Source organism: Epinephelus lanceolatus, chromosome 19, assembly GCF_041903045.1.
Source record: "Epinephelus lanceolatus isolate andai-2023 chromosome 19, ASM4190304v1, whole genome shotgun sequence".
Lineage (NCBI taxonomy): Eukaryota > Metazoa > Chordata > Actinopteri > Perciformes > Serranidae > Epinephelus > Epinephelus lanceolatus.
This window is the reverse complement of record NC_135752.1, coordinates 19,071,867-19,096,200: the sequence shown is the minus strand read 5'-3', so window position 1 is coordinate 19,096,200 and position 24,334 is coordinate 19,071,867. Positions and strand designations below refer to the sequence as shown.

The 24,334-nt window shown below is 40.8% G+C and overlaps 1 protein-coding gene and 1 long non-coding RNA gene across 5 annotated transcripts in view; one reads left to right on the top strand and one right to left on the bottom strand.

Annotated features, from left to right (window-relative positions):
• The first annotated feature begins 239 nt into the window (after window positions 1-239).
• The window catches only part of LOC117270103 (uncharacterized), a 78,352-nt gene continuing 54,257 nt past the window's right edge, over window positions 240-24,334 (top strand). Inside the window, exons 1-2 of one of the 3 annotated variants that reach the window (XR_004502767.2) lie at window positions 240-474; window positions 762-844. This is a non-coding gene — a long non-coding RNA (uncharacterized LOC117270103). Of the gene's footprint in view, window positions 475-761; window positions 845-21,520; window positions 21,654-21,873; window positions 21,949-24,334 lie in introns of those variants that run through there. The other 2 variants (XR_013488129.1, XR_013488128.1) reach the window with 2 other exon arrangements.
• Window positions 13,003-21,997, bottom strand: tbx3a (T-box transcription factor 3a). Of its 2 annotated transcripts, none has more exons than XM_033647555.2 (7): window positions 20,879-21,997; window positions 19,463-19,745; window positions 18,839-18,985; window positions 17,837-17,913; window positions 17,121-17,278; window positions 15,955-16,598; window positions 13,003-14,874 (listed from the first exon to the last, which is right to left on the bottom strand). In XM_033647555.2, exons 1-7 carry the CDS (start codon window positions 21,268-21,270, stop codon window positions 14,428-14,430), a joined length of 2,148 nt encoding a protein of 715 aa, XP_033503446.1. In that variant the 5' UTR covers window positions 21,271-21,997; the 3' UTR covers window positions 13,003-14,427. The 2 variants fall into 2 exon arrangements, with proteins under 2 accessions (XP_033503446.1, XP_033503447.1); XM_033647556.2 differs by having other exon boundaries at window positions 19,478-19,745.

Genomic DNA, 24,334 nt, shown 5'->3' with positions numbered 1-24,334 from the left:
GGGGTGTTGTGAATTTAACATAAGAAAACAGTGGGTTTTGAGCATTTTTTTTTGTAAGTGTAACCAGTTTGACCTCTTAACCAAGGTTTATTTACCGTTAAATCATGATATTTATGTTTTTTAGCAACATAACAAACGTCTGTGATTTAATTGATTCATTAAGAGGTGTTTCCTGTAGTGGGAGGAGCTATGCGTTATAAAAGCAGGTGTTCGAAGCCTTTTTCGGATGATTGGATTATTCGGAGCTGAGAGAGACAAACTGGAGTTGTTGTCACGTGCAGTGGGCACAAACTTGAAAGTGTATAGTCGAGTGCCAAGTTGTCTTTTTGAGTGACTTTTGTTTCCACAAGCTCTTCTATAGGAGTTATGAGGCTCCAATCGAACTGCTAAAACAGTCAGGCTCAATGTTCGACTGTAGGGCAGCATTAGGACCTTTGGTGTCTTCACTTTCTGACCAGCCAGGCACTGCTGCAGGTAATGTGTTAGAAAATATCATAGTTTGAACGAAGACAACAGAATAAGTATTTACAATAAGCTAACTGCCATTTCATTTTAAACTGTATTTTAAACCAAATGGGTTTAAAATGTGTTTATTTGTTGAGGCTTCAGCTGTTGACAAGAGGCATCTGCTGCTCAAAAGAAGCTGTGTGAAGTGTGATGACAGAGTTGCATTGTGCACAGTCATTGGACTGGTGTGCTTTTGCACACACTGACTGTGAAAAGAATGCAGTAGTGACCGAGACATTGTTTCTGGCTTGCAGTTTAAGTCGGCCTTCCATGGGGAAGAGACAGGAAACACTGTTGCACTACAAGAAAAGGATTTAGATATTGGACCATCATAAAGGTAAGGTATTGAAATCAAAAAGTATGGAGGGACTATTTTCTTTAGATAAAAGCTAATTCAGCTTTGACAGTGAAGACCTTTGTATACATGACTGATGTTGTGCCAAGATGGGTAATGTGTGTACAGAGATAATGGCTATTGCTTACCACTTTGTGGAGAGTTCTCTCAGTATGTTTAAAGGTTCTATATATGAGATTATGAACATTAATATAACAGCAGACAACTATTTGCTATTTAAAAAAATAGTGGAGTAATTGCATCCTGAGCAGAGAATGAAGTCATGCTCCCTCTGTTCATTGTTTTGGTAGCCAGGCAGGCCACACGTGCATGTTAGTGCATATGAGTCCCTCCCTTCATGTAGCACTGGCTAGTGAAACCCCACTGCTCTGCACTGATACTGCGGTTTCCACCAACGCCATCCTGACCCACAGTGGTGGGACAGCATTGTTGCGGAGGCGTGATGTTCACCCTCCTGTCCCCCCTATGTTAACACCCTTAGTTCTGTCAGCACTTTCACTGTTGTTAGCACTGTTAGCACTGCTAGCGGCCGCCATTTCAGCTCGGCCCACTCCATGTTTGCTTGTGATGTCAGAGGTGAGAGTCATGTGCTAAGACTCTGAATGTTGCACGTAGCACCTTTAACATGGAAGCCAAATTGATTCTCTTTTTTTATTAATGCAAGAAGACACTGCTCTGTTTAGCAAATCTGCATCATCTATAATAGGAAATATAATACAGGAAATAATGTGCTTTTTGGGGAGCAGCTGGTTTAACTTTGACATGATGAGTATTGTGTTATGATAATGTGTGACACAGGCAGCAAAACAGAGATGATTGCTCTACCAGCTACTTACAGACTGCAACATATACTGAGTAGTATCGGTTACTGGTGCCAGAGACAGGATGCTGGCCTTACCTGAACTCCTGATGGTCTGACTCAAGTGCTGCTGTGTTGCTCTCCATTAGCTGGGTGGGTAGTCGGGCCTGGTGTCCCGTGGTGTGTCCAGTTGTGCACTTAAGCCTCAGTTTGGTGTTGCTTTCATTTTGTTAGCATGTAAACATGCACAGAGACAACAGAAACAAACTAAAAAAACTTAATGGATGAGGGCAATTATTTATTGTCCATCAGTCTCCATTAAAGCAGTTACTTGTTGTACCTGCAACACACCTTTCTTGCATATATGTTTTCTCCCTCCTCCCCTCAACATCTGCCGTGAACAGACTCGTAACAGCTGTTACATTTTGCTTCAGCTGTGCCAACTGTCTGTACATTTCTTGCATGAACTGTCATTACCTGACACAGTATTAGCAGACAATATTTTGCCATTGACTGCATGAGCAGGCAGTAATAGTGTGTTTTATTTATTTCAATAGTTGTGTTGGGTTTTTTTTTTGCCTTTTTTGTTTTTTGACTTGTTTATTTTGTTTTATTTTTAGTTTGTGTGTGCTTTTATTGTTTGTTTTTTTTGGTAAGGTTTAGGCTGGTTGTTTTCTTGTTTGTGTTATATGTGTGTTGTGTTCTTGGTGGTTTTGTTTGTTGTTGTTGCTGGTTGTTTTGTCCTTATCTTGTTTTGTTGTTTCTTTGGTTCCTCGTGTGTTTTGTCAACAACAAAACAAAACCAAACGTTGCACAGCTAGAGTAGTTCTGGTAGCAATACCAGGATCCAGTAGTTTTACACTCGGGTAGTGTACACACACAAAAAAAAAAACACTAACAAAGAAATTAACAAAACAGAAAATTCTTAACAAAACTATTTAATAACAAAAACAAATCACAGAAAAAACACTGATTTAGCATAACACTCTTATATCATTGTCAGACTCGTGACATTTCGTAAGGCAATTTATCAAATTTTGTGCGGCTCCCTCAGCAGCCAAAAAACGCCTTTATGTAACCGTTTGAACATATGCAGTGCTACTCATTTAGACCTGTAAAAAGACCTTGGTGTATACAAGGAGTGTGGAAGTTTTCCTTTAAGTGTTGGAGTGTAACAGGTTAACCGAGTACACAACAGGACGACCAAAAATTAAATGATAATCTGCTGACTGGAAAACATAAGTATATGTTCCACAGTACTGTATGTTCCTCTGTCTTAATTATGATTGGATGTTTACAATTTAATTCAGACTGCTAGAGGGTGTAGGACTGTCTGTGCTTGTTTTTTTGTTTTTTTCAGTGTGCCTGTTATTGGCAGTAGCTCTGCTTTTTGTTGTGATCATATTGTTCCATCATCTTTTCCTGGATTTGTAATGTTCTGCATTTTTGGAGCAATTGTCTGCAATTAGTTTGTTCTTTTTTACAACATTCCTTCCAGCGGTCCAGCTCCTGCAGTATGGGTTCTAATATGCCGAGAATCAAGTTGTATAAATCAGGAAATATTTCCCTGTGATGTACGTTTCTGAGATGAGCCCTGCAGCCATCCCTTGGTAACTCGGTGTTCAGAGTGTGAGGCAATGGTGGTTTACACTTCATCTCTTAATGTCACGGGGTCAGACTGGTGGTTCTTAAACTTGCACAAGGCGGTCAAGGAAGCTAATATATCTTAGATATGCCATACCTGATTTTTTTTTTTTTCCATTTACAGCCAGTGGCCTTGTTAGCAAACAGTTGCTTATTTACACATCCAGCAGACGCAGAGAAACATTGTCATTCATTTGTAGCTGTTTTTGTAGCTATCTGGTGAATTTAAGTCTAATATTCACTCTCCTTTAAACATCAACACCCAATAATATTTGGCTTTTGTCTTTAGAGGGGAAGGGTACAACTGACATTAATTCCCAGTCACAGCTGTTTATCAGCTCCAGCTCCAGTGTGCAGTGATGGTTACGTGACACGCTAATTTTTGCACCTTTCCCATCATGACAGTTGGTAACTTCTGTGACTCATTTCAGCCACAAATTCTGCCCTTCTCAGTCCAAGCAGCACTCGAACATCGGTCTGAATTTGTCAGCGATGAGTTTGAAAGAGACTGAATAAGTAACGGCTATAAACCTGGGACCATTTTGCAATATTCCAGCTGTGATACTGCGAGCTGCAACCTGAAATGAATGTGGGCCAAGGTGTAAAGTGGACGGGCACTGGCCCCTTCCTTGCTGCCTCTCCCCCACTTCCAGGCCCCATGCTTAGACTACAGCCATCTTCGAAATTAACTACACTCCCGTTAAGTTTTGTGACTGCATCTTGCACAGTTGTAATGCTAAAGCAATGACAAAATCTGTCCACCGACAGACATATTGACACCTGGAAAAGTACCCAAAATGGCTTCTGTGGTGGTTACCGCTGTAATAGGTGTTTCCATGACCACACTTTGCCCTGATGAAATGTACACAGACTCGCAAAACCTGCATGTACATGCTAATTTGGGTGGAAAAGGGGTATTACCTCTGGTTTAGTCTCTGATAGCTTCTGAGGGAAATTTTATCAATATGAGCGACCTCTTTCACATATTTGCAGTTATGAGACCATTGTTAAAATATTGACTATAGCTGTTTTAAACTGTTATTAATCTAGGCAACTTAAGTTCTGCTGGCTAGATTTTGGCCCATCATGGTTGAGGGGTGCACGGTTGTGTCTAATGAGCCACCGTGCCTCCATGTTTGTGTTTGGCTCCACTTTGTCAGGGCTTTGCACCTACACATTTGGGTGTGTTGGTCCAGGATTGTCTCTTTTGATTTACTGCACTTTTAGATAAAGGAATGCCTATAAAAGGTTCCACCTGTTTTCTTATAACTACGCTTAATTTTTGATTTTGCTGCTTGAAGAGGATGTGGATTTTCCTGTGTCCTTGATTTTGTGATTTTATTAATGGCAGATTTATATAGAAAGCTCTTTGTGAAAAGGAGAACCTGGAAATGTGGTATTAATTTACAAAGAGAGTGACTGCTGTCACACAGCCCACTATAGTCCACTTAAAAGAAGTGCGTGTCTGCGGGCGGATTGCTGTATCGCCCATTAGATAGTCATCGTGTGTTAATGTATTTGTATGTGTTGCAATTTGTGCATTTCCGCATTATACTTTGAATAAAAGCACATGACTTGAATCCACTAGCATGCTGGTGCGTGCGTCTGTCTGTGTTTGTGGTGAGCCTTCCTTCTAATCTGCCAGCCAGTGGTTGTGTATGAAGTGCTGCTGATGGCCGAGACTATTAGGCCTGTGAAGGGAGAGTTGGCTGTCTTCTCCTATTCCCCACAGCTCATTTAAACTTCCAGCTGATGGTTGAGATTAAACGCCGTCTCTTAGAAGGAGGGATTCTGCGGCTAGACTTGGGCTGCTATTTAAGAAACTTGAACGAGTGAAAAGCATGTAAAGAACCCATTTAGTATAAGACAACAGAGGAGCAGTGGGTTTGCATGTGCAAACAATGTATCATGCCTCACACGATATACCACACGTGGCCTGCTTTCCCTACACATCTGGTTATCTTTTAGGGTTCGCGAATGTCAGGTACATACTATATTGTTGAAAAGGTTGTATTGACATTTATCAGGACAACTTGGTGTCCTTGATATTATTCCTATACCGCTGTAAAGGAAAGACCCTTTTTATATGTTATCTGGCTTGTCTGGTAGTTTGTGCTTTGACTTTAATAGCTTCAGTGTTTGTTGTGCATGCTTTCTGTTAATGGAGAAAAGACATTAAACTCCATGCCAGTCTGGTTGGGCAATGCAAGCGAGGGCTGGGTGCCCTCAGATTGACACAACAACTAGAGAGGAAAGAAAAATGACTTGCTCACAATTGACTGGCACCTTCTAAGAGGGTCTGGCGGCAGCCTGATGCGAGAAGCTGGGAGAGACCTGCAATGGAGGTGCTCTGTCCTGAAGGTCTGGGGTATTACAGAACAGGCCCACTGGGCCCAGGCCAGGGACCCAAGGGCTCAGAAGGCCCCTAAAGCAGAGCGGCTGCGTGACGACGCTGCTATTAACTTTGCATTTCTTGTCAAAGGGCTTAGTCATCATGTCAATAACAGAGCCCTGAAAGTCCTTTTAAAAAAAGAGGAAAAACTTAAGGAATAGCTGAAGGACTCACTTTGAAGATGTCATTAGAAGAAAGAGTGTTTCTGTACCGTCATTTTAGCTATAGGGCTTTGAATAGGCTGAGTTCTCTGTGCAATATATTTTTTTCACCATATTTTCTTTTTTGAATGTATTCACTGTTAAATTTACTTACTGATTTATGTTATCCTCTGTATATTTTGTTACACTCGCGTTTGCTTTTTCTGTAGTTATGTCCCGTTGCAATAATTAGGGAAATTTTGGTGTTTTCATCAGTTAAGATTTTTTCCATATCAAAATCTACACCGATCAAAAATTACAGTAGTGAAAAGAGAACGTCTTGGAGTTTAGAAAGCTCTCCCAATTGCATGATGCATAAAACCTCCCACATATGAACGAAATGTTGTGCTCTGTGTGGCTATGATTTTGTTCAGATTTTACTAATGCATTATGTTTTAAAATTAAGCTTGAATTTCTTCTGTGTCTGTCTTACTGTATACATATCTACACATATATGAAAAACTTTACAACATAACACAAATACAAGATATGACCATAGTTAATATTCATTATATCAATCCACTGGTGGACATTAAAGACAAGTCGTCTGTATTTACTTTCAAGCTTTTGCTGTATTTTCCTATATATTTGGCACTATGAGGCAATACTTCTTGAATAGTGTTTATCGTCTTGCATCGAGGACTGATGGCTAATTATTCCAGTGAAGTGAATCAGCCAGAGAGCTGCACGGTGTGCAGCTCCCTGGCCATCGTGAACGTTTTACAGCTGAAGACATTTAGCCGAAGTGGATCTGAGGAACTCTATCGATAAATAATGTTCCAGTTTTGAGTAGAAATGACGTGATGTGGCACAGCTGCTGGTGTCATCTAAGACACAAAAATGTCACCCATTACATTTTGTAATATGATGTGAACAGCAGATGCAACAACAGATTCTTGCGCTATCATGTCCTTGAGCAAGCCATAACACACCTCGACAGCTCCAGGGTTAGGCTTCATGTCTGAGTGGCATTAGAGCTGACAGCAACAGAAATGGAGAGTTTCACTGACTGACAGGTAGGCATGTCGGTGAGCTGCAGACGCCTCAGAACAATGTAACTTTATCCTCGGAAGTGATATTTTGAGCTGTACCTTCTCACAACACCAAAGTCTGCTTTGCCCCTCCTGGGCTGTAAAACAAACAGTCACACAGGAGGAAATCATGCTTTCATTCCACAACGTCTTTGAAACCCTTAAGCTTCATTATCACCTTTCTGTTTGATGTTTTAGTCCTGACACACAGGCTTCTCTCTTTTTCTTCCGGCGACACCTTACATAACATAGGTACTGAAAATCCTGTATAAGCCTCATGTCATTTTCCACTGCTTCATGTTTTGGGCATACCAGAAGTATCCATGTAGTTATAAATGATGATTACATGCACATTAAACTTTGTATAGAACGTTTAGAAATTAAAGGTCCAGTGATTAAAGAACATAAATTGGCAGAAAGTGAATTTAATACAATACGTTGTTTTCAATACTGTAAAATCACCTGAAAATAAGAATCATGTCTTCGTTACCTTAGAATGAGCCGTTTATATCCAGGTAGGGAGCAAGTCCTTGTCCAGTGTGTTTGCCATGTTGCAGCACCATGTTCAGAGAAGGCAAACCCAACACTGGCTCTAGATAGGACCATCTGCCTTTTTGGATTGACCACTGTGGCTAGCCGCCCCTCCATGATGACCCAATTGGCACCTGAAAAACACAGATTTTTTTATTATCATTATTATTATTATTATTATTATTTAAAGATTGACAGGACAGTACTTAGGCATGAAGGGGGATGACATGCAGCAAAGGGCCGCAGACTGGAATTGAACCTGTAGCCGCTACGGCAAGGACATTGCCTATGAGCATGGGATGCCTGTTCTACCCACTGAGCTGGACGCCCTGACAACCACAGATTTTTAACGTCAAACTGCTTTATGTATTGTTTTTACTGGTTTACATCACTAGATCTGCTTGTATTGGAGAGGAAGAGACCTCTTCGGATAATTTGGCCGGTAAAATCCTCCTGAACAATGAACACTAGAGGAATCCTTACTGGGAGCTCCCACTTGTGACACAGAAGAAGTTTCAGCTTGCAATCGCAATCCTCACTGCTAAATGCCACTAAATCCCACACACTGCTCCTTTAAGTGAACTCACATCCCAGAGACACTGCAACAATTACAGTCACAATAATAGTCAGAATATTTGCAACAATAGGGCTAACAGAACTTTAAATTCTAAACTAACTAAAAACATTTTATTTACATTTTCATGATATGTAAATTGATTTGTATATTTTCCACACATATTAGCATAACAATAAAATCTTAACTGCTAAATATAAAATATCTTGAGTTTGGCATGTATTCACATATAAGTCATTAGTAAGTCTAATCCAGTCATTTTATTTAATTATTTTTTTTTTTGGTATAACATCAACCATTAAATGTTTCAGTTACTCATCAGAACACTGTCAGTGATGATGTGTCGCAACACAGCTGCATATCTTCTGAACTTTAAACCTCCCATCTCCTTTGTAAAGTGATCCTAGCTTTTAAAAATGGTAATTAAAATAGGGGAAAAGAAGACAAACTAAGCCCTAATACATAGCCTACACTACTATTTTCTGTAGTAATGCACTTTAGACACTAGAGTGCGCTGTCACCTCATGTAAGGTAGAGTGGCTATGGCAGTGACAGTAACTCATAACTTTGAACCAACCAAAAAACAAAGCAGGCTGAAAAATAAAATGCAGTGATGATGAGTAAGTATAAAGGAATCCTGTGTCCTTCATCCTCGTACTCTTTTGGTCATTATCATCTGCAAGACTTTTGTTCATAATCATACTGCAGGAAAACTTACATTGTTTCCTTTTACCCCTTGAGCATTGCATTTGCACAAACTTTGGACAGTTTTCCAAAGCCACCTCTAATCAGAACTTTTCCAGAGAGACACGAGCATTTACACAAAGATGGCTAATGGAGACAGAACATAGCAATAACTTAAGTTATTCAGTTAGACAATTGTGTATAAAAGTTAATTAAATGGTTGTAAGATGCAGTAATTGTATTTATTTTATTTCAATACTGTAAATCGTCTGCTGCATGCTGCAGTAACACAGTGGTGTTTTTTGCAAATCCACAAAGGGCTTTGTAAAAAAAAAAATTCGTATAGGGACTACTGAGTATCCCTCAGTGCACTCTGTGCTGGCTGTTTATACAACACCACTTTAATCATCTCAAAAAATGCTCAGTGGGACTAATAAAAAGATTATGTGGAATGAGATCAGATAACCGCACATAAATGCAATCACATTAATTTTTCCAAGATTCACATAAGTGTGCATTCATTATTTACAATCATGAGCATATGCACAAGTGTTTTTCGTGTGTGTGTGTGTGTGTGTGTGTGTGTATATATAAAGTATAAATAATCTGCCAGCAATATCATAAACATGCCTTTCCTGCTGGCCAACTTTAGGATTGTGTTGAGAACAATACATTGTTAACAGACTGCTGGTGCTTTTGAAAGGGGGCCGACACACCTACAGAGTGTCATTCATGAAATAAAAGCTTTAATACTCTAACTATTGTCCAACAATGGAAAGATTTAAAAGCTAAGCTGACAATGTTCTCAACAAAGCACTCTGACACTGTTTATGACACATCACTTACTATTCAACTTCTGTTTGTATGTGTAAAGCCCACCTAATGGAATGCACCTAAATTCAGTTTACCATCTTTCTGTATACAGTGTGTGTACAGTTATAAACCTTTACGATACAAATTCATAGTACTGACTATTACACACTGTTACAGTTGCATGTGGCTGATGAAAGTCCCTGTAAATAGAGAACCTCGAGACGTTTCTGTCATTTCAAAGGAAAGTTAGACGTTTGTCTTGAAGTAGTTTAATATCTGGAAGTGTGTTTTCATCTCCAGTGATTGGAGAATCTTAATATTTTAAACCCCAGGGACTGGAATGACAACCACACAAGACATGTTCCTGATTTGCTCTCTGTAAAACCCGAGAGAGGAAAAAGATATCAGACTGGTCAGCTTAGAATCGTGCAAATCAACATGCTTATCCACAGACTTAAAAAATTATGTTTAACCCAGCATAAAAAGCAAAGAGCAACAAACATCTCCCATTGGCACACACAGACACACCTACCACCTACTGTAACTTGTGATTCACTCAGCCGCATCTCAAATCAGAGGTCATGTTGAAACACATTCTTGGAATGCAACTTGATGACACAAAAACATCTACAATATATAAAGGAGATGCAAATTTACCACAATGCATACTTCAACCTCACTCAGTCAGACATCGCATTTGTAAGTGAGATAATGTTATCTATAATGGCTCATTGGTGATGGATACTTCTACTTTCATAAGACTCATATGCAGGCTGCTTTCTCCTGACGTACTGTAACTGTCATCAAGGCAGAGATGAGAGATAATAACTAAATGAGGGTTATTGAGTACGGTTGGGTGAATTCAGTTCAAGTTTGCTCCATGTTTAAAAAACAGTTGAGCGTTGTTGAAATTTGAAGTTTTAAACAGTTGTCTACAATTTGGAGTGTATTTTCTGAGATTAAAAAAAAATAAAGGGGCATAGATGTTGTGGGTTTTGCCATTTTTAAGCTGCTCGGTAAAACTTTATTTGGGACAGTCCATGAATAGATAGTTTAGACTGTAATATTTCAGCAGCTTATTATTAGCGGAGATTAAATAATTCAACTGTTTTGCTTTGTGGTTAGATATTATTCTATAGATTATGTGTTATAATTCATTATAATTCAACTACATATTCGCAGAATAATTTAGTTGAACTTGAACTATCTGCAGATATGCTGCATAGGTTGAGTGAATAGTTCAACTAAATTATTCTGTTAATATGAATATTTCTGGATTGTCACATATACTCTAGTATATGTAATAGTAATAGTTGAATTATTTAATTTCAACTAATAAGATGCTGAAATGTTAGAAACACTTTATAGATAAAGTGTTACCAGCTGCACATTGCCCATTTTTCTTTTTTAAACATGTATTTAATTGCATTTATTTTACCATATATTTAAATATATTCACTTAACAGTTACCTATTTTTTACAAGGGACACTGAATCTTTTTGGAAAATCAGTGAGACTGCATGTGGACCGGTTATTTAGGGTGATGGATCTAATGTAATTTATTAACACACAACTTCTGAATCTAATAAACCTATATGATAATAAATAAAATACATAATATTTAATATTAAGATAATGTAATAATCCGTTTAAACAAGTCCAACCAATTTCTGTCCCGGTCAGATTTCAGGACACCGTGGAATTTATAAGAGAAACGGGGACAGTGAAACTTTTTTCCCAGTCAGTCATAATCCACTGGCGCTAGATGGCGCAGCTGCCTCGTGACACACACGTGAGTGAGAGCAACCTGTTAGACAGGCCGGTCAATCTAACATTAAAAATCGAGCCTCGTGAGTAAAGGCCCACGCAGGAGACACTTCCTCCATCACCAGGCAGGCTAACTTGCCTTAATGGAGGCGTTGAGGCGGGATTTTTTAAAAGTTTAATATTTAATTAAGTTGGACATCACTACAGGCTGGCTGGACGGGAACAGGGTCAAAACGGTGCATCAGTAAATAATCAAGAAGATAACTCGCATGCAAACAAGCAGAGGCCATAAACACTGAAGGTGCGCAGATGAAAATATGTACAGATCCACAGCTGTACTCTTCACTTAGTGGGCTTTATTATAAGGTAATTATTAGCCGATATGTGGAATTGTTAGGGCAGTTTCCAGAACTAAAAGGCAGTGAATACACATGTTTGGCACACTTTACATTTTCTGAATCAATTTTTTTTCTGTCTCTTTTTTTTTTTCAAATATTATTTTAAGGTCTTATGTCATATCTTCTTATAGTAATATCTGCGCTCCACTCTGTGGTAACCAGCTTTTACGCACAAGGATGTTGAGCAGCAAACGCTCTTTTTTTAATTTAAATATGTTTGCTGCTTTGAGCCTAAAGTTGTAGCCTATGGAAAATATTAATCACATATTGATTATGTTTTAGTATCTATTAAGTACTACACATTAAAATAATTTACAGTAGCTGTCTGACCAGCAGAGACAGTCTTTATCAGTGACTCCTCAGTGATATCTCACCCAGGTTGTGTCCTTTGGTTTGTTGTGCTGTGCACTTAAATAAACCAGCGCTGTAGCCGCTTGGGGGCGTCGTGTCTCGGTCTGATTACAGACGCATTGTCGCCTTCCGTGCAATAAAATGGAAGATATGCTCGTCGAGGGCGCCAGGTGAGCAATAAGACAGACCAATTGAGACAGCTTGTGTCATGTTTACACCTATTCTCCAGCGCCAGGCTCGCTACACATTAACCAGACAATATACAAATAAAGATATGGTGTTGATAAACTCCTGACTCGAGGTGCAATAGAGGAGGGTAATCAAGGGATTTCATAGTCTTTGTAGGCTTCACGTAACACGTCTTCAGCAGGAGATGCAGACATGTCAGATTCATTTGGGTCCTCGTGCTGTCACTCTGCAGCAAAACTTGTAAAGATATACTGCTGCTTGCGTGAACGGAGGGGGCTATCACTTTTTGGTGACCTCAAATTACTATTTGGTCAGTGTGATCAGCGCATGTCACCAAACAGCTCACCTCAGATTATATACAGGCCAGATTGCTACTTGTATGTGATTTATTTTTAAGAAATAAATTCCAAATGAAATTCATATTTTCATTTCCATTATCATGATAAAAACTGTCGCTGTAAATGCTCCTTTACACTGACGCGAGACTCCAGTGTAAAGACGCTAAATTATAGTGCACGGCCCCTCGTCCAGGTAGGAATCCCAGGTATGATCCGTGAAGCTGAGATGGTCTTTGAACGCAGCGTGGGCAGATATCTCCACATGAGTCTACAGAAGTGGAGTAAAACTTTCCTAAAACATTTTTTACAAGATGTCAGGATGTCTCATACAAAGCCAGCCTTCAATAAACTCATTTAAATGCGTAAAGGTGACAGTTCCCGCACTTCTCCTCCACAATGCGTAAAAGCGAGGGACACACACTAATAAAATGGCATTTCAATATTTTATTGAAACTTTCAAGAACACGATGTCGATGTTGTAAACTAGACAAAACTCCAATACATAACCCATTGACAATTTAAGAAACACAAAAGAAACCTTCATATTTTCGATTATGCGGCACTTGTACGATCAGTTTCGCAAAGTATTTTAATAACAGAAAAAATAGTCCACTTTTGTCACACTTCAACGACACTTCTTTTGCTCTTCTCAAAAGAATATGTATATTTTTTTTATATTTTTTTTATTCCAAGCCATTGGTGCAGTGCGTTGTCGCTTTTTCATTCGTTTTTAAACAGTAGCACTTCACACACAGGGACAACAAATGAAAATACAATGGCACATGAGTGTGAATAACTAGCTCAGTGGATATTTGGGGAGGAATTAAGTCCATATTTTTAAGAGGAGTATAAATGCAGATGGCAACAAAAGGATAATAGCCCACAAACTATCTTTACACAGGTATATCGACAATAAATTAAGAACAGATCCCTAGAAACAAACTACTCCGTTGTATTTACACGCAATAACAATATGAAATAATTACATAAATATTTTATATATCCCTATGTACACCTTTTAATCAATACTACCTTTCATTCTTTTTGTTTTAATATTTAAATGTCTGCTTCCCTTTGCCTGTGTGACATTTGGGCTATATTCCGCATGCTTGGGCCCGCAGCATCAGTCATGTCATTCTGATTTCAAAAAGGCATGAAGAAAAACAAATTTGTCTTAAAAATTGTTCACCTAATTAAGAAGAAACTTAAGCAAAGGGAATTATTGTTAATTATATTCCAAACTAAATATTTTTTTATGCTTTTTGTTTCAATTTTTAGTGTTAAAATAACATTCGTTAGGTTTTTTTTAGGGGGGCATGCAACATTTGGCCAATCGATCAATTATTAGTGTACAACAAAATACAGCAGTCTTTATAAGGTAGGTTAAACGGTAGTGAATTCAAATAAGTCAAATCAACTCAGAGTGCATATTAAAACACATTTTCTCCTCGTGTACAATAAAGTTAGGAGACAGGACACAGCAGCAACTTCTCCTAAATCTGTAAGTCACACCCATGCCAACTTTTTCAGTTTCAATACTTGTATGGTATTCAAATGACAGGATAAAAAGTGTTGTTTAATTTAACAAAAAAAAGGAAAAAAAAATAAAAGAAAAATATACGTATCAGATGTGTATTAACCAAAGTGCATTTCAGAAACTAAAACGTCCAACTTTTTTATTTGTCTTTTTTTTCATTTTTAAAACCTGCATGTTATCTACGAGAGCGTCCTCCTATGTCTTCATCACCGTCAACACTTTTCACTTTTCATGACAACAACGAAACGAGAAGCAGGTGGTGTGTGTATTTTAAAAAAAAAAAAGAAAAAAAAAAAAAAAAAAAGAAGAAGAAATCCCTAGGGGGACCCGCTCCGTGGCCTGTCCTGATTTGAGTCCAGTCCGCTGACCAGGCGCTGGATGCTCTGCAGCTCATTGGCGGCGTCCTTCTCCGTGCAAGTTTTTGGGGACATGGAAACCGAGCCGGAGGATATGGTGGACGAGTGACTGGTCACCTCCGATGTGGAATCCAGGGTGACACCAGACACGGGGCTGGCTGGGACAATGCCGTCTCCTTTCAGCTCGGCCCCGCTGCCGGCCATGGAGGGCATGGCGGTGGTGAGCAGCGTGCTGTCCGGTACCGTCATGGGGAGGGAGTAAGGGCTGTACCTGAGTCGGGGGCGCACTGCGTTCAGGAAAGGGTGCCGGTGCACCGCCGAGGAGGCAGCAGAGGAGGCTGCCGCGGCTGCTGCCATGTACGTGTACGGATAGGGGAACAAACTGCCAAACGGAGACATGGCAAGGCCCTGTGGAGAAATGGAGAAACTGAGTGTGAGCCACGAGGCTGATGTTATAGACAGTTCATACACTTCTGTGTACTATAATAGCAAAAAAATGTGCCAAAGCAAATAAAGAGAAGGAAGAAAATCAAGGGGAAATGTATGATGATAAACTCTTTCACCAGACTGCTGCATGTTTTGGATTAAACTCGTGGAACAAAGCGTGGAAATAGTGATTTAAAGTGACCAGCTTCGGGCAGTTCTTGTGCTGTACTGTCACTCTCCTCCAAGATTTCTTTCATACATGCTCATGTTGGTACTGTAATGGATTGTTACACTGCTGATGACGCTGTTTGGCACTTAGCTTATAGACAACAAACCTTGGAAACGCACAGTGAGTGTGTCGTGCCTTCAGTGCTTCCATTCACACAGGTTATCACAAATCTAGTCCTAACAAAAATATTGTGCAGCAGCTTCACCACCCAGCATGTAAACAGCTTTAGTGCCCATTCAAAAAAATTTGTAATGCAAATAAAAATTCCTGATGTCTGATGCTGCAATCAAGTGAGAGAAGCTGCAGCTAACACTGACAATAAATGGAAAAAAAGACAACTTTGTTGTCTATTAAAGCGTAATGTCTCTCTGAGGCATTTTAATACACGCCACTGTAGCTCCAAAACAGACTTAATGAGCTGAAATCAAAAAGATTGCCCAACACCTCCAGCTGTGTCAGTGTGTGTCTTTCAAATCTGTTTTCTTAATGAATGATAGTTGATATCTATAAAACAGCGCCAAGAGAAAGAGAAGGGTGAGAAAACGCGGCATACTCAGTAAAATTGTAATTGCTCAACTAAAAATTGAGTATTAGCCAACTTGGCAGTAAAGCAAAATAAATACACGCACACACACTCCCTTTCTCACAGTTATGCTTAAAAACACACACCTGAACACGATAGCAAGATCATTAACGACATTTCAATATCTGACATATTAAATCTGGCATGGGCCTCTAAGGCCTGCAGCCTGTTGTACATTACACCCCAACATGTGCTTCCCTCACTCGAGGCTGACAGTATAGGCCTATAGGCCCGAGAAAACAGGTTTTACCTGTGATGCCAAGACATGTTGCTGCAGATGAAATGGCAAGCCTGGCGCTCCCGTCAAGCTTTGCGAAGGCGATGCCATGCTAGTCGTGTCCATGGTGCTAACCCCTCCCGTGGACACAGCTGCCAATAGTGGCCCCATGCCCGCGGCCATGTTTGAGAATGCACCTCCCATGTTGAACTGGCTGGGGTGCAAGAGAAACGGGTGCGCGCTCCCAAGGTGATTGAAAAACTGTTGTCCTGTTAGGCCCGTTGGAAATCCAAAATTATGCAAGTGACCATGGGCTGTGTGCGGGCTGTCAGTCTGAACAGTCAAAGGCATGAAACTGTCTTTGCTTATCGACCTGCACTCGTCCGATTTGGGCTGGTCCAGGCTCGGGCTCTTGAGGTCTTCTCCAGAGCGGGTGGTGCTGGAGATGACGGTGATGGGGCTCTGCCGCGAGTCTGCCTGACTTTTCTCAGTCCTGGCTCCGCTGTCGCGCGTCCTGCTGGCAGAGTCAGTGTTACTAAAGGGATGTCCCTTAGCTGGGCTCCCATCGTGATCCTTCCCATCCTTCGTGGTTGTTGAAATCTTGCTGGAGTCCGGACCATCTTTGATGTGTCCATCTTTGCTCTCATCATCGCTGTCCTCATCGCTGTCACAGAAATCTGCCAGAGGAGGAGGAGGAGTAGAATATCAGTTGCCTTTCTGCACATCGGTGAATCATGAAAACAATAGCTCACATTATCAGCCATATGGCAGCCGGCTCACACATGTGGAATAAAAAAGGCCTAAAGGACATATATTTGCACTGCAGGTTTGCGCATTGGTGACCAATATGATCTATGGTGTTAATTTCCCAATTTCCCAATAATATTTGGATGTGTGTTCATGCCATTAGTTTATATTTTTATTTATTTACTTATTCAAATTTTGCAGATCAACCAGTTCCCTTTTGGAGTAAACTTATTGTTGCACCAATGAGTAAACATGTTTCCATGATGGTTTACTGTTCACCTGAATAAGCCGGTCAGTACAGAGGACTGTGTGCACGCGCTGCTGAACATCCCTAATGTAAACTCTTCTTCAACACATTACCTCGTAAAAATTCTTGCCACAATAGACATTTTACGACTTTACACACGACTTGCGATCGGGCCGTGACTGACTTGTGGGGTCTGTCAGCTTACCTTTCAGGTGTGGGGGGCCCGCGGTAGACACGGCAGGGGACGAGGCCTGGCCGAAGCACTTAAAGGGAGCCTGCTCTCCAGAGGAGTCGTCTGACGCGCCGTTCTCCTTTTTCTGCTGCTCCTCGTATGAACGCATGGATTGCAGGGCCAGCTGTTTCCTGTGCACAAGTACCCAGGTTATTACAGGCGGTGATCACAGCTCTCAGGTCAGAAACAATATCAGCGGCGCGATGAGTGGTGTTGGAAGCTCATTCAGACTGAAATAATAAAGCTCCTGACTATAGGTCTGACTCACCTTCGCCGCAGGTGAGGATACGAAATCTATTACAGTGTCACTGCTTTAGTAGGCCTGCTTATTTATCAATCCTGTCATGTCACAAAGCTCCTTCTCAAGGTGAGCACAATGTAATTTTACGCATTAAACAATTTAGGATAAATGTATAATTGAATATGAATTACAAAGTGAAGATGGCAATGGAAACAGCTGCATTCCTGCTCCAGTTTCTGTTGCCACCAGCGTTATAAGAATTATAGTGAACTCCATATAGCCTATTAAGCTATTTGGTTAGAAACTGTGAAGAGCCACACTCCCTGCGGGTTAATGAGGAAGCTTTGACGTGGGCTTAATCCACCAAGATCACTGTCTGCCTCCGTGCGTAAATGTAAAGACATCTGAGGTGGTTTTTTTTCAATGCACGTCCCCTGCCTTGTCTTACCTCTTTTCCCGTCTGCCATTGCCCGTGTCACGGAATCCTTTGGCAAATGGATTATGGTCGATTTTCAGTTGGGTTATCTGAAAAGATTAAAACCGTGCGTAAATATTAGCGACTGAAATTTCCCTTCCAATGCTATGATGTTCTTATATAATGCATCTTTTATAGTTGCAAGTAAAGCCCAAAGCTGGGGCTAATTTCAAATTTCTGCAAGTTCACAAAACATTGAGACTGTATTTGTTTTTACAGATAAAAGCACATCAATACGCGGGTACAAACGCGCGCACAAAGAGCAGGAGTCCTTATATTGGCACGTTTTCCCCATCAGAGTGAAACATGCTGCTTTTTTGTGTAAACTTTTGCAAAACTTTACTCCCACTCCACTTCCGGCAGTGTTACCACTGCACATGGGAGGCGGGGGAGGGTGCCATGGTTTCCCAACAATATCAAAGAGTCGAGGGGATGATTTTCATTATTTTTATGTCTCACAGAGAATAAAATGTTACCACGCAGCACAGTCTGACACAACCCAAAAAATGCTTCCCCCCTCTTTCTTTCTTTTTCTCCATTCAACCGCACAATGTTGCCCCTCTTCTTTTTCCTCATTTCTCAACCCCCAACCCTTTTTAGTTTCACACACACACACACGCACACACACACACCCCCCCCCCCACACACACACACACACACACACAGTCTGGGTCCATGCCAAATCCTTTCCACGTGATTAAATAAAAGGAAGACAACCTGTATATAACATTCCTCAGAATTATTACTTTCCTACCACAGGCTGGTGAATGTGACACTTACTCGCAACATCACCCCCCCACCTACGATCCTGCACTCTCACAGGCTCCAACAAATATGACGTCTTTCATATTTTATGACAACAAAATGGTGCAGAGCATGAAAAACGCCGAGGAGAGCGCGTCTGACAGGGCCATGGGACACACACAAGCTGCATTTGAGTAAAATATTCAGAGTATGAGCAATTATTGTGCTTACCTTGTCATTCTGATAAGCAGTCACGGCAATGAAATCCGTTTCAGGAAAAACGTAAGTCCTGAAGGTACTGTACGGGAGTTTGAGAATATCGTTGGCCCTCACAATGTGAAACCGAGGCTGATATTTGTGCATCGAGTTAAGTATGGTCTGCAACACACAAGCACCAAAACATTACGATGGGAGTTACATTAGCATCAGAATATATCCTCACATTACATCACTTTTTTAAAATAACTTGAAATCAGAAGTCACATCATCTTGTATCAGTCTTGTAAAAAAAATACTGTGCTTTAAAAATTGCAAATAATTTAAAAACATAATGGGAGTGATTTATGGTGCAATATTAAATTAATTAAACAAAGCTGGTTATAGATACAGGGATGTCCACATACAGACTTATTTTTACTCTGCTTAATAATTATTATAATTCAACAAAAGAAGATTATCTCAACATAATGAAATTTTAAAAATTTTCTTTAAAATGTTTTTGTGTTTTTAAAATGATGTGCCATCTTAGTCAGGTCGTTCTCCACAGAACACAATAAAACAAAATTAAATTCCAAATAAAATTATCAACATTTCTCTACTAAAATGGTAAGTTGATAAATAGGAAAATTGACATACATTAGTTGAACTTACAAATCCATGCTTGTCGGAGATGTTATTCGTCAGCTTGAGTTTGTGAAAATTGACGACTTTTGACATCCACTGTTCACCAGTAGCCGGACTGTCCGGGTGAATGTACATCCTCTTTGGCATTTCGGGGTCGGCCTTCCCCGCCACCATCCAGCGGGAGTTATGAAATTTGTACCTGCAGTCGTCGGCTGCAACAATATCCATCAAGAGAATATATTTGGCCTTTTTGTCCAGACCAGTGCACCTCACTTTGAACGGGGGGAACATCCGCCTGTGACAGAGGGAAACAGATGATAAGCACTCGTGTGGTGGCAAATAAAAATATGCTTAAAATATTCAAAAATATTTGGATTTTTTTTTTTTACATAGACATAAATACATGCTTTTCATTTTATTTTCATCAGTTTGATAAGTTATATTATGTTGCCTATCGCCTGTTTGTAATTTATCAGCTACAGATAAAGAGCCAAAATACAGTCCCACGAAGAAGAAGCTGAGTACAAAAATAAATATATTCTTCTTCTACTGTATCCCTGATAAGACAACACGTCAACGCTGTTTGAATGGTGTCTTGATTTTTAATGCCTTGGAAGGCCTACACACACTCACACGTAGACACACACACACCGACCCACACACACACACACACACACACACACACACACACACACGATACAGCAGCCATCTTTGTATACTGTCACTGAGAGTGTGGAGCTCTGACTACAATATCCGTCATCACAAAGTTGACATTTCACTGGAATATTACCTCCATGTAAAGTTTTGTCATTAAAATTAACAACGTGATCATAAGCAAGCCAAATGTCTGTATGGGGAAATGCGTAGCTATAGACCCGTGAACGCTACTCTAACTGGTGGATTAACATTAACAATACAGCAGCTATAAGCCCTTTTTATTAATATTATTTTTAATAGCTAATATCACAACTTATTTCTCATCATTAAAGACCTGTTAATAGACGTGTGCAGTTTACCAGAGACCTCAGTTTGCACACACATACACTCGCAGCTTTGTCTCAGTTATTCTATCAGGCTAGAAATATATATCTGTATATTCATATGGGGTCATGTTTTTATTTTGTAGTGGCAACATATTGTCGTGTGATAAATGCCACATTTGCATGACAATTGTGAGACATCTGTGCTGCAGTCTAAGTTGAATTAATACCCATTAGACTAACAGAAGACGTTGCATTAAAAATGCAGAGGAGCTGTAAAGATATGGCTAAGTATAAATATCTATATGTATATTTATATTGTATCTGTGTAAAATAACAAATCCCTTCATCATAAGTTGTCAGTGAACACAACAGGCGTCTGCATGTGAGATAATATTACATTTTGGGGATGAACATACACACACACTCAGACAAAAATTAGTTTCACCTTCCGGATTTGGTGATCACCATCTCGGTGCCTCTCTTGTGGAAGAGTTCCCAAAGCTCCTTGGCTTCCAGGTGAACTTTAGGGTCGTCTTCAACCTCCTCTTCAGGCTCCAGAGTCTTGAGAGGCCTGAGGTGGGCGGCAGCAGCCTGGTGCCCCAGCGAAGAGAAGTGGAGGCCGGTCTCCGCGGCTCCCATCAGCTGGTCCATGATCGGCTTTCCCAGGGCGCCCGGCAGAGAGAGGGAGCCGCTGGGAGGGAGCGCCAGAGCCGGGAAGAAAGGAGGCTGGTGACCCAGCATTGCACTCATGGCAAATTCCGGACCCCGGTGAGGTATAAACGGATGATATGCCATACTTGATCCCTGTATGACTGGGTCTCTCATCAGGAAGTTCATCCAAGTGCAGGCAACAACTATAGACGACTGGTTGGATGTGAAACAGTATTTGTGTCAGCAGTGTAGCCTGCGTAACAAGAGGAGCAAATCGAGGCAAAATAGAAAACGGGAAAAGACAAAAAGGATCAGAAGTTGGAAAGCTTTGGAAATTCCTCCTTCAGCTCTGCAGAAATAAGCATCCACTTATTTTTCACGAGTTGCCGGGGAGTCTCTTCAGTCGTCTGCTGCGTTGTGATCAAAAGTCTGGAAAGAGAAATGTAAAAATGCTCTCCATTATTCTTCAAAAGTGCTGCGAGACCGTTTTTCTTCAGAGCTTGACGCGCATCGGACACCTTTCTGTGTCTCGCTGGCTTGCGGACATTAGCCGAATTAAACCAACTTGGGTGAGTCACTTAATTGACTGCAGTGCATTCTTTCTCCTCTGCTGCTGTTTACAATATCGGCATTCCTGTTAAAATGCGTTCCTTCTTATTGGCTTCAGTCCTGCAGCGAGGGCGACGTGTTGAAATATTTCGATAGCGCCGAATAATCCCCCTGCCTTTACTTGCTCCGGACATGCACCCTCACACGCACACACACACTTTATTCCTCCTCTCTCTTTCACGCACACACACATTTCAGAGAAAGACGTGTGCAGAGAAAGGAGTCCGCTGACGGCCAGAGAGAGAGAGAGAGGTGGTAAGGTCCCAGCTCCGTGATTTTCCTAGCGCCTCTGTGGCCCATAGGGCTTCATACTGTATGGATGTGTTGCATGTTACGAGTAGCAGCGCTCCGTTTGATTGGCTCTTTGACGCTTTCGGACCAATTGTGTGGCTGCGTAGGCGTGGTTTTAACAGGTCGGGTGGAGGGGACAGACTTCAGACTTATAAAAAGGTGTTTGGAAACTCAAAAGGGCTTTGCCGTGAAACACCACCCTGCTTCAGTCAGTGTTGTGTGAATATGTCAACATCGTTATAGAAGTTGCGCTGTCGGTCGGTCTGTGAGACCCAGCGAAGGGGAGAGAGCAGACAAGCCAAGCCGGGAAACCGGCTCGCTTTGTCGGCGAGATGTTGTGATCTGCTCGGGCTGTTGACTTCCTCCTCTGTCCCACAGCGCAGCAGTAGTTTTACGCATTGATTATTACGAGCACTATTTTATATATCCACAAATACGTTTATTCTATCATTTAACAGTGTTCACGTCGCGGTGTTGTGAGTTTCCAGAGATTTAACAGCGCCGGAAAAAAGCCGAGTAGCCAACATTTCCTGTAACATCCTCTTTTGAAATCAGGAAAATATGAGCGGTGACGGGATGAGGCGCTCCATGATAAGTTCATGTAATGTTTAATATAATGTTATGCTGCCGCTGGAAACACTCAATAGTTGTTGATTATTATATTTATATTGATTTTATTTTGTTTGTTAGGCTCTGTGTGGATGCAAAGATCATTATTTTTCTGACATTGCCATCGATATTCAGACACTCCGCTATTGGCTCTTATTTTCCCACTCCAGCTTAAATCTGCATTTGAGTCTGTGTATGTGAACTCAGTTATGAATCTGTGTATTTAAAAGAAATGCATCTTATATCGATGAAACACGAGGAGCTGATGATGCCTCCGGGATGTGTGCGCCCTCAGCCCTTGTGGATATTTTCATTTTTGACTTGAAACAGCATTTTATAAGAGTTAGAGCCACAAGTTTGCGCGCACACAAGGGCAGCAGCAGTCAGTGAGGATGCGTTCACTGGTGCGTGGATCAAGTCTTGTATCAAAGCTTCTGTGTTTTGAATGATACCAATCAATTCTGTTAAATATAGCACGCTTTCCCGGCACAACTGTCTCTGGGAAAATATTCAGATGTAGTCTTCATAGTGACACTTGCACAGGCTGCACTTAAAGGTGGCACAGATCATTTGATACTTAATTCTATCTGAGCAAATGTTTTTTCTATTGTGTGAAACAGAATGCAGTTGCCATAATCTTTTTCTTCTACATCCATTATAATATTGCAGCTTACAGGTCAGGATTACTATCAGTCGCATCATTTACGGTTAAGCCGTGTATAAGAATACAGCTTATGGACTTAATACTCAGCTAAAACGCCAAATATAAGCACGCACTGACTCACTGTTCGGCGCACTAATGTTGCTTCACTTGCACAGCGTCTAAAGAGATGTGCGGCTCTGACAAAACCACGCTAGTGCTTTCTAAATGCTATTTTGGACGCTATTTAACCACAAATTCACAAGTAAACTAGAGAGCCGCGGCCAGTCAGCCACCTTGGACAAACATTGACCATCAATTCTCAGTCAATTGTCTGTCTCCAAGGCGGTGGGGGATCTCAAAGTCCTTGAGGGGGGGGGGACCATGCAGAGCAAAAAAAGGCAACAGGCCCTTATACTGAATCCTAACGACGTGTTCCGTTTAGACTTTTGCATCAGTTGATGCATCTGCAAAGTGGTAGAAAAGTATTCTCCTGAAACATTAAGAGGTGTGATGTACTTGTTGCACACTGGTTGTTATAAATATATGGAAGCCTGTATATGTAGTAGTGTAGTTTTGAAGTTCAGAGCTTGACATAGATGCCTCAGGGCTCATATTGGGAGCCTCTGACAGCATTAACTTCAACTGAACTTCCATTCAGCATGCACAAATGAGATGCGTGTTTTTTTGTTCATTGCAGCATGAGTTGTACCTGTCACAATGCCCTCTTTAGCATAGGTATGGCTTGAAGTGTTTGTCTTTTAAAACACCTGTGTGTGTGCATGTGTGTAATGTCGAGTGGTCCTCATGCATATGCAGAACATCGCCCAGGGGACATACACAAGGATATGGGCTTGTTGTTGTTATGTTGTGCATTATTGATTGACTAGAGAAAATAAACATGATAGCTGTTGATAAGCCACAGCAGCATCTGACTGACTCAAACCTTAAAGCCTCAGAACGACGAAGGTGCTGCTCTCCACCAGCCTATGTGGGGCCTTCCATCCTTCTCTTTGTGTGGGTGAGGTCAGACCCGTGTCAATTACTGTGGCTTATTCTTCTTTAAACACTCGCCCCCATTAGCAGCACATTTCAATTTAG